Source organism: Apostichopus japonicus, chromosome 12, assembly GCF_037975245.1.
Source record: "Apostichopus japonicus isolate 1M-3 chromosome 12, ASM3797524v1, whole genome shotgun sequence".
Taxonomy (NCBI): Eukaryota; Metazoa; Echinodermata; class Holothuroidea; order Aspidochirotida; family Stichopodidae; genus Apostichopus; species Apostichopus japonicus.
In genome coordinates, this window is record NC_092572.1 from 13,561,603 (window position 1) to 13,572,409 (window position 10,807).

Here is a 10,807-nt window from a genome sequence, read left to right on the forward strand (position 1 = left end):
ACCTGCGAAATAGATGAGATAAGACATGAGTTCAGCCGTCTTTCTTTCTTATGTTCGTGAATCTCGAAACTGCTATCAATAAAATGATTGAAATAAGTGTTTTTCCACGTGTCATTATCGTGGTATAGCTTAGTGCATTTTATGTTATGGAATAGGCCATTTGAAGGAAAAAAAAGAGTTTAGAACGCATGTGACTAAGTATGATCAATTTTAAGAGAAAAACATTTTTCACTATGTCTTTTAAGTATGAAATAAATTTCCACTTTGAAACTGTCTGAAAAACTGCATAAGTAATAATTCATATTAAGGCGTATGTATTGGTACGAACGAGTTTTACGACGTGTGTCAAAGAGCGGTAATCGTACAAATGAATGATTAATTGGTAAGACCACGTTAGTTTGTACGGAAACATTAATACAATTTAAGAGCTAATATCGAATTTCCAGTCGCATGATGTGTAATATATTGCATAAAGTACTGTAAATATTAAGTAAATCAATGACACTGCTTTTTATAATGACAATTGTTACTATGATTATGCCACTGAGGTATTTTCCTAGTAAAATATTTGTAAGTGTGTTTGCTTGATGATTATTCTGACAACAAATTGATCTATGTTTGTTATTTCTGAGTTTTTATCGGAAAGTTTTACAAACTTGCTTTATTATTCTTAAACTGATGATACATTGAATTGCGTTCATAAATCTCCCAGATTTATATTTGAATAATTGTGAAACGTATTGCGTTTTGCATATATTTCGTTTGAGTGTTCAGAATCAATCGACAGATTACAGACAGATTAAAAAATTACCTATGTCTTATACAGTTTGCTCCAAATTAGGAATGCTATGGGCGTTTGGAGACTCGTGTTTGTGACTGGTAAAAACACGGGTTATGAAGATAGCAAAGCCGTTACTTACATTTGAGCCTAAACACTTAACAATAAAGAGTTTGAACGAATTTTGATGATATCGCTCATCTAAGCGCACGACTTTCATGTTTGGAAGCAACGAGCACTTCTGCTGAAGAGTAAACGGTTTGACAGATTCTTCATTATTTTCCATATCAAGAGTATCCTCATCGTTTTCCGATTCGAAGATGCAATCTGCTAACGTATTCCAGCATTCATATTTTCATAAGTATTCCAATGTTTTGTCTCTCATCTTCTTAGAAATGCCGCATACGAACCGCAATATTCGGGAGATTCTTATATTTTCGTCTGGCTGGTTGGCTTTTAATGCGCGTAAGATCTTGTCTAAAATATCTAAATCCTCTGAAACAATGTATTCCGCAATACAAACCTCTTGAATATAATCATGAGAGAACACATTGTAGTCAGATTTTGACACGCCAACTTTCTTCAACCCTTTGATAGGTTTTATGTATCCAATTGATTGAGCCATTTCTATTTCATGGGCTTCAAGACTTGCTTCGTTAAGATCAAAGTTCACAATCGATTGACTTATATCATAATTTAAAGATGCTTTCGCGAGTTTCATTCGTAACGGTTGTATCTCACTTAACATAGCTTCGTTACCCGGCTTCTCCAGGAACCTTCTGTCGAGGCAACTAATGACTGAAGTAACTAATGAAGACATCTTGTTGATGTTCAACTCATTGATTGCCCCATTAATTTTGAGTAACTTTGATACTACGATATGTATAAACATGACAATAAACAACGGTGTGTCTTTAAAGTCTTTCACTAAATCATTTTGATTTAAAGTATGAATTGTTTTTTCTTTTAAGTCTGCATATATTTCATCAATTCCTTGCTTTTTTGGTTTACTTCTTGATGCATCAGTTAAATCATCGTTATGTAGTGTTTTCGTTGGTGTGATGCGTTTGTAATACTCCAGTGTTTTACCGACGTATGTTTTAATCTCGTTTGTATTGAATCCTAAAATCTCTACTTTAACGTATGGTTGTTTGTAAATGCACTTTGACTGATCTATCTTATGTGATGTAACCCATAACCTTAAATGTGGGTATTGATTCAACATGGACTCGTTCAATAAACGTTTAATTGGAATATCACCAGGTGAGACAACATGTGTACTGCTAGTATTTTCTTGTTGGCTAATTTCGTCTAATCCATCCAGCAGTAGATGACATTTACCTTTCAGTATAATGTCACACAGTTGTTCACGTGAGATATTCATATCTTCTGGGAAAGTTTTATGTAATTGTTCTCCAATACCGGCAGTAATGTCGACTCCTGTCAGTGGCAGGATAAAAAGTGTGTCTTTTTTCTTTTCCTTTAGTTTCTTCTTTGACCACTGACAGGCTAGATACTGACGAAGTGATGTCTTTCCATGACCAATGTCTGCAATAAACAGCGCCCTCTTTATTTGTTTAGAGACCTTTGGATCCAGCAATGATTTGCTTGTCTTGGTTTTTGTGGGGCTACTGTCATAAGTAACATTACAAATAGTTTCAGTGTAGAGTTCATCGATGAGAACCTTCTCTCCCCATGGCAGTGGTTTTATGTAGCTCATCGACTGATATCGATCTCGAAGATGATTCATCAACTTGTCCATTTGTACTTAAAACAAGAAGAGTCACAAAAGTAAAGTTTATTCTTAAGTTTCATCAAAATTATTGGGCAAAAAATAAGTGTTAAGACATTAACTTTGGTTAATAAAAATATGATAAATTTGTTTATAAGTTAATTCGTTTTTTAAAAGAGTATTTGAATTAGTCATGTAATTTCATTTACATATTACACGATTTTTGTAGCATTTTCTTAAAGGGACGATTCCCTAGTGTTGCTTGGTTTGTCTTTACATGTCAGGAGAAAATATATAGTTGTCAAGACTGAATAATACACTACATCATTACCTTCTGATAAAGGCGAAGACTGTGTAACAAGAGGTTCTGTATCACGCTGTGGAAGATCATAACATGACAGTTAAATGTTAATGATTAAAAATTGAGCTGTTGCATAAGAAATGGCGATTCGTGTACTTGAATATTTAGCAACGATTCTATTGGACAAGACGCAATTACCATTTTTGGGGGATTATAATGAAAACACATATGTGATCAACACGTATATACTCTAAAAGAACTAAAATCCATCTCAATTATGCATCTGCAACAAGTTACATCGTACATTATTTGTATTGTTTAATTTTTCAAAATTAATTATGTTTTGTGTATAGTATAATTCAACATTGTAATAAAGAATTATTCCTTAAACTCAAGGAACGCTTACGGAAGGTCTGAAATATCATAATATGAATAGTAAGCACTATTAATACTGAACATACCAATTGAATGTCACTCTCTTGACGTTCCTTTTTGGAGTTGTCATTCCTTACTAAAACAGAAAAGTGTTTACAAAATATTTTTTAAATTGAAAGAAAACATCATATCACGAGATTCTATTTCAGAAGGTATTGATACCGTTGAGTTACGTTCGGACAATGTGCAATATATGTCATCAGTAATGCGTTGGGTCTGCTGATATTTGAATTCACTCACTATTCTAGAATGTCAAATTAGCTTTATAATAATCAGGGTACAAGTGTATGGAAATTAATGTTCGCCCAAAATTAAGATAATATGAAAACTATACGATATAACATATGCACAACTATTAACATAACAGCAGAACAAGGATATAATTTCATTGTCTGACATGCGAATATGTTAACCTGCTGATTAAAGCTGGTTAAAATAGAGAATTGACAGCTATGGGAAATCACTATCTCGAGGCCTTTTAACATGTAAAGGTAGCTAAAATTTCCCCCAAAATGGTCAAACCACTAATAATCATCCGTATGGGAGTACGCAGTCAGAAAATCTAGAGAAAGCAAGCGCACTGAGTAAGTGGCAAAGCTATGAGCAGTTCTAATGAGCACCCAAAATGAAGTATTTACATACCCCATTCATAGTTTTGGCTTGAACAATATTTTTTTTTTTTTTTCATCTTGCTAATCTTGTTGGCCGGGTATCACAATTTTCAGGTTTTTCTGTTGAGGACAGTAGTTTTTCAATTGTTATATTTGGAGTGGGTACAATTTATTTGAACGTTTCCTTGTCGGTATTTGTCATGCTGCTGTCTTGAGCCACTCTCCAGATTACTATCAGTATCGTACTTCAGTGGCTGGCCGTGCAACGATTTAAAACTTAGAACAATGAACTTTTTTTTTTAATTTCATGGTTTTAATGACGATGAAAGTATATCCAGTTGTGTACACTGATATTGAATATGCGTATACAGGAAAGCTAGATTTTCAAATAGCTATTGACTTCTGCTAGATAGTTTGGAGCACATCAATAGATGTCAGAAATAGGAATTACAATTTTTTATTTATGATTTGCAAATAATACATCATTACCTTCCGATAATTCCGATGGATGTGCAAGAAGGGGTTTTGTTACATCCTGTGGACGCTAATAATATTAAAATTTTAAAATTTTAACGATTACAATTGACATGTCGCATGAAAAACGACGATTCGTGTACTTTAATATATAGCAATACAAGTCAGATTCATGCGACGAGACGAAATTACCATCGGGGAATATAAATGAAACAATTATGTAATCAACACGTTGCTACGCTGGAAGAGCCAAGAACTATCTCAATATAAATTTGTAACAAGTTAAATCTGGCATCATTTGTATTGTTAAATTTATCCACAATTGTTCCGTAACTATGTTTGTGAATATTATATATAATTCAAACATTGTAAGAAAGCAATATTTGCATAACCCAAGGAACCCTTATAGAAAATCTGATATTAATATGAATATTCGGTACTATTTATACTAAACATACCAATTCGGTGCCACTCTCTTGGTGTTCCTTTGTGGAGTTGTCATTCCTTACTAAAACAGAAAAGTGTTTCCAAAATACATTTCTTTTAAATTGAAAGAAAACATCAATTCATGATATTCCCCTCAGAAGGTATTAATACTGTTATTGGATATGCGTATACAGGGAAGCAAGATTTTCAAATAGCTATTGACTTCTGCTTGAGATTTTGGAGCCCATCAATATATGTCAGAAATTGGAATTACTCTTTTTTATTTATGATGTGCAAATAATAAACTTCAGAAAGGAACTGAATATGGACATTGAGTATTAATGACAACATATTCACATGTTGCATAAAAAAAAAAACATTACGCGGCATTTCCATTCCATAAAATGTGTCTCACCGTGGAATTAACATTAACAATAACTAACATTCGCGCTCAAAAGACCTAAATTATTAAACAAATAAATCGCATGTACATATATTGACGTCTTTCTTACCTTTTTTACATACAGTAAAACAAACAGTAACCACCAAACATATCATTACCGCTATTCCGACGGAGACTGCAACAATTATTACCAATCTAAAACCATCGAGAAATACAGGTACTTCTTCATCCTTTACTGTGGAATCAGTGTGTGTGTCGGTGGTTTGAATGCAAGGCGCTACGAATAAATACATAAAAAAGTTTGAGTTTTCAGCGTCTCCTTATTAATATCTCATTGTATACATTCATGCTTTGCCACTGAAGTGAAAAAAATTATAATGCATTTCAATTTGTTAATAAACCTACTGCAAAATGAACAACACACTGTCTTAAAGCCCTGTTAGTTTCGGTGGCACTTGATATGCAAACTTAGATTATCTTTTTCCAACCATTTCCAACCAGTTCTCCGCCTGGCTATACTTTATGATTGTATTATCGATCTCTTATATGCAGTACGTTGATAGCACATCCCTCCATCCTTGCTATTTGTAAATTGTTTTACTTTAATGTGTATACAAAAATGTATATTAAAAGTGCTTAATATAATAACAAGTCTGCCATGGTATTATGCATAAACATAGTAAACATATTTTACAATTATGAAACAATGGTGTGAACAAAACTATAACCTAAAAGACTATAAGATTTTGGATGGTTTTGTTAAATTATGATATAATGAAGGTTACCTGAATTTAGATCCATAGAACTGTCTTTGATGCCGAATATGTTACTTCCAATAACAGTGCATCTCACTGTCAGTTTTGAACCACAAGTATCCATAGAAACTTCCTTGTAAGCAATAGTATCAAACGTATCCGTATCTGTATTATGCCTGACGGTAACATTGAAGAGGTCTTCGTTTTCAGTGATTAAGCTGACGTTTACTTGAGGACGAGCACCAAGGACACTGCAGGAAACATTGTGGTTGATCTTTGCGTAAGAGCTACAGTAGCAGGAATCACTAAGGGAAACGACCAGACATTCTTGTTGAGGCTTAACTACGAATAAAAGTTAAGTAGCAATTTAACGCTAAACAAATCTTGTCAGCAAGTATTTGCAAACTTTTGAAATATAAGGTAAAAGAAACGGCATGTATTTTATGTTGCATTTAAAAATGCCGGCACGGGGAGACTTGAAAGCATTGTTTAAAAAAAACTTAATCGGTTTATATCAAACTAACGTTACATTTGAAACATATTTTAATTTTCAAGACTCATATCAGTAATAATTTGCTCTTGTTTATTATAAGCTTATACATTGTTAACTTGGCACGAAATGTATACTTGCTACACATTAAACTACATGGTGAGTTGTATTGTTTAGCATAATGTGTATTTTTTAGACTACTTTCTTTACATGGTATTATACTTACTTGCAAGTTCTAAACGAACAAAAGCTTCTTCATACGATGCATCTTTAACACTGACGATCTTGTACAAACCGCATCGCTCTTCTATTACGCCTTTGATCAACAAAGCTCCTGTTCCTGTAATGTCATAATTCCCTTCCGCGGGTTTAAGGACTACTTTTTCTCCGTTTTCAAGTTTTACCAGGGGACTGCCAAACATATTCTTCTCGTTGTACCAGTATACGTTACTACCATTTTCAACATGACAATCAATGGCGAAATTCTGGCCGAGTGTAGCATACTCGTTCTTGTTGCAATGGAGTCCGTAAACTTATAAAAAATATATATGCAAATGATTGTAACTATATTGTATACTATATTAGATATAATATATAATACATATATCATACGTAATACGATTTTTTACAAGTGATTAATCATAGTGGTTCAAACTTTCCATGTGTTTCATATATTTTATTTGCAAGGGTTCACCGCATGTGTCGAACTTAACGAAGTGTATGCATATGAACGCTTTGTATTCCATACGTGTGCTTATCGTAGAGCAAAGACAGCCAGGGAAACTTGATGTGTTGTACAATTATTACAACGAATCAATATCATGTTTCTTAGTTCCGTAAAATGTTCAGATAAAGTTCCGTGTTACACTAAACGTATTGATCATAAGCTGTGTAAAACGATGCTGATTTCGGCTCCAAATGTTGAGGCTTGGTATCAGTTTGTATGTGACAACACCCCGCCCAACTACACTCCATGAATGTGTGCTCAAGCACATTACTTCGATAACGCATCATATGTAATCGTTGGGCATCTGCTTATTAACTAAAATGTATGGGAGCTACCCTATCAGTATCCGTTTGCAATTTCACGCGCACTCCCACTTCCCCAGGAATCGATCCTTTTAATTTCTTGAACAATATGCCTGGGATATTTGTAAGCAGAGTACCTGGCTGAAAATTATTTCTTAAAATAGTTTATCATGCTAACTTCTGTATGTGTGTATGTGGTTAACAAGAGGCAACATTGTTATGGTTTTCTTTGACCTGGGCGTGTTCTCTTCCTGCTGTGTGTGATTTACATTTTACTCAGGTGCGCTTCTCACTTCCAAATTTGCTTCCACCCAAACTGCTGGCTGCCAGATCGACCAGCCTCACCCTTATCACCCCATATCTGAAAGGACTGGTGCAGCTGACGTACATTGCTGCCTTAAATATAGAAAGGTAACAGTCTGAAAATTACCTGAGACAAACTTGATATCATCGATACAAAATACACAATTGCTATTTTTAAAAATAGAGTTACTGTGAGAGAGCGTGCAAAGCAGTACTTTTCAGATTTTGAACACGAAACAATGCGTTTAAGTCGTCAATATGTTTTCTCTTCTACGTTTTCGTAATTGTTCAATACCAACGTAAATTTTGCATGTAGCGAAAAGCACCAGTATTGTGCCTAATTATCACAAGTGAAAAAAATTCGACTAGCATGAAAAAAATATTTGTGGTATGCATCGAGGTAACATATGCTGACATTGTTGTCAGGCATAATGGGTTGTTAGTGTAACATATCAATAATAATATAATAAACTTACCTAAACCGTAAGACATCAATACCGCTAGACTCAAAACAACTTCCGCTTTTTTCAACATTGTTTCTTTCTTCGATTGTTTTCAGTTAAAGACTGCAGAAGAAAAACAAGCATTGCTAATCACATATGTAAGCCAAAAAACATTGCTTAATTCTTTATTAACGGGTGAACATATGTTTATTGTATCACTTTACTTTAAAGAATATCCGTAAAGGATCGAAAACATTTGGGAACTTTAAACAAATTCGCCTGTAAGAAGAGTCCAACAAAATCTCACAAAATTAATGTTCAGTATTAAATTAATATTGTTATATATTAATATTGTTATAGTACAAAATAGTACAAAATTAATGTTCAGTATTAGGCGGAGTGTATAGCCTAGTGGTTAACGCCGGCGTCTCCCAGTCATGAGATCCCCGGTTCGATTCCCCGCCGACAGCAATATGTGTCGTCTGGCAAGGGTGTTGTTCAATAACAACTTCCCGACATGGACGTTAAATGGATGTGTGCCGAGAGATTGGCTTCGGTCAGCTTGCGAGTCTATAAGCCTCCATGGCTTCTTTCGCGAGTTCCTGCTTGCGGGAAGATCACATATACATACATACATACATACATAGTATTGTTTTATTATTCAATTATGAGGATATTAAGCGATGACGAGGTGTGCGATGGAGGAAGGAGTACGGTTAAAGGGAGATACAGGTGTGTAAAGTCTGGCAATGGCATGGACACGGATCTGTCTCAGACAGGGCCCGGTTTGGACTTAGACTTGGACTTGTCTCGGACTCGGAAATGTTGGATTTGCTTGCAACCTGACCTGCTGCTCTTCGAGCTAGATGTTGAGTTTAAGTTTCAAACTTTTACTTATTACTCAATATCGATTTGATTGATAAAACCAACACAACGACCTTTTACGAATAGTCCATTTGTTTAAACAAATCGCACCGGTACCGAATTAGGCAAACCGTGTTACATGTTTGTTTAAAAGCAGATTGTATGCCATGTATTTCATGTCAATATCTACCGAACTTAACTAACTGATAACTTTTGTATATTATTTCAAATGGCCTGCCAATTTAAAGTGACTTAAATTACTGTCAAAATCATTTATATTCCATGATCACATAAGCTAAGTCTCTGTAGCAGTGAAAAGTATGACTCAACTTCTTTCCTTCAAACAGTCCTTACAGTAGGTCAATAGATATAAAATGATTTGGGTACGCTATGACTGAGAGATTGTGTACGCAACACATACCCTCTGAGATAATATTATGGCACTTTTATAGGTCAAAATACATTATATACGGAGTATCTTTATAAATGATCCAGCAATTCCGATTCATACCAAAGAACCCAGTGTAAGTCATACATACTCAAACAATTCTTTAAAATGAAAAATGCATGCCCCCTTACAATATAGCAAAGATATAACATTTATTGAACTTGTTCAGTGCGACCGTGTCCGTGACAGGTGCAAGTCCAAGATTGGAACTACCTAAACTGGACGCGATTTCAAGTCCAGACTTGAGTACTTCAGCCATGTCACATACTGTAATATGCTCTTATATGTGAACTGTCCCAGTTATGTGGGACACTCATAATGTATGCTGTGACGCAGTGACGAATATTTAGTAGTCGGCCATTTTACATGGGTAGTCATAAAAGCTCAATCGATAGCTATATTGCGTACCTGATGTTGTAATATTTTGGAAACAAGAACTACCAAAACTTGATCATGTCACTTCCGCCGATTATATTATTATATCAAATCTAATGAAATATGACATGCGTTACACGTTACAGGAACATATTATAATTTAAGAATTATACATACCTAAAAATATAAGCTGCGTTACTGACACGTATACAGGACTTACCTTATGTCATTACAAGCGCGTACAACGACCTACTCGTATCACTTAACCTTAAAGCAACGCAGCGTTTACAGTGGTTGTTCGACTTTAACCCTTGTAAAACCTTATAATGAGCAAACGCTTATTGCTAATTATAACGTATAGACATAAAAGGAGCAATGCTTATATGTTTGTTTTGGTATTCCATGTTCATGGTAAGAATGTGTACGATAAATTATCTTTGTAGACCGCTTGTCAAAATAAAATGGTTGGAATCTTCAACTCTCGACACAAACGTGCCTGTTTGTATCATCGGGAATTACGATGTTTATAGTTTTAACGAATCCAACCGACTCTCCATTGTAATTTAGGTATGCGTGTAAGCCTTTGTACTGCCATGGAACATTCCCGATTACGTGTCATGACGAAACGTTAAAAAATAGTTTATGTTGCTTTACGCAATTGTTTAGTATTAAGGGTTGAAGTGAAACTCAGAGGATAATTATTCCAAAGTGAATAAAAGAGGCAGAATTAATATGTTAATCAATATTAATTTTTCAATTAATTACCTTGTCTGTTGGATGTACAATCGTTTTCACAGTAGCGGTACCGCTTGTCAAAATAAAATGGTTGGAATCTTCAACTCTCGACACATTTCTTCAAAACTAAGTCCAACCACAATAAATAAAGTGTAAATACCTTCAAGAAAATGAAACAGGGTAGTATTCGTTTATACAGGGAATT

General features: G+C 34.5%; 1 protein-coding gene across 2 annotated transcripts; it reads right to left on the reverse strand.

Moving 5' to 3' along the window:
• Positions 1-865: 865 nt before the first annotated feature.
• On the reverse strand, positions 866-10,120 carry LOC139976847 (uncharacterized). 2 transcript variants are annotated; one of them, XM_071985678.1, is made up of 10 exons: positions 10,045-10,120; positions 8,214-8,303; positions 6,632-6,937; positions 5,946-6,257; positions 5,270-5,437; positions 4,790-4,839; positions 4,347-4,392; positions 3,273-3,328; positions 2,842-2,887; positions 866-2,545 (listed from the first exon to the last, which is right to left on the reverse strand). In XM_071985678.1, exons 2-10 carry the CDS (start codon positions 8,269-8,271, stop codon positions 1,134-1,136), a joined length of 2,454 nt encoding a protein of 817 aa, XP_071841779.1. In that variant the 5' UTR covers positions 8,272-8,303; positions 10,045-10,120; the 3' UTR covers positions 866-1,133. The 2 variants fall into 2 exon arrangements, with proteins under 2 accessions (XP_071841779.1, XP_071841776.1); XM_071985675.1 differs by having other exon boundaries at positions 4,347-4,401.
• Positions 10,121-10,807: the final 687 nt, after the last annotated feature.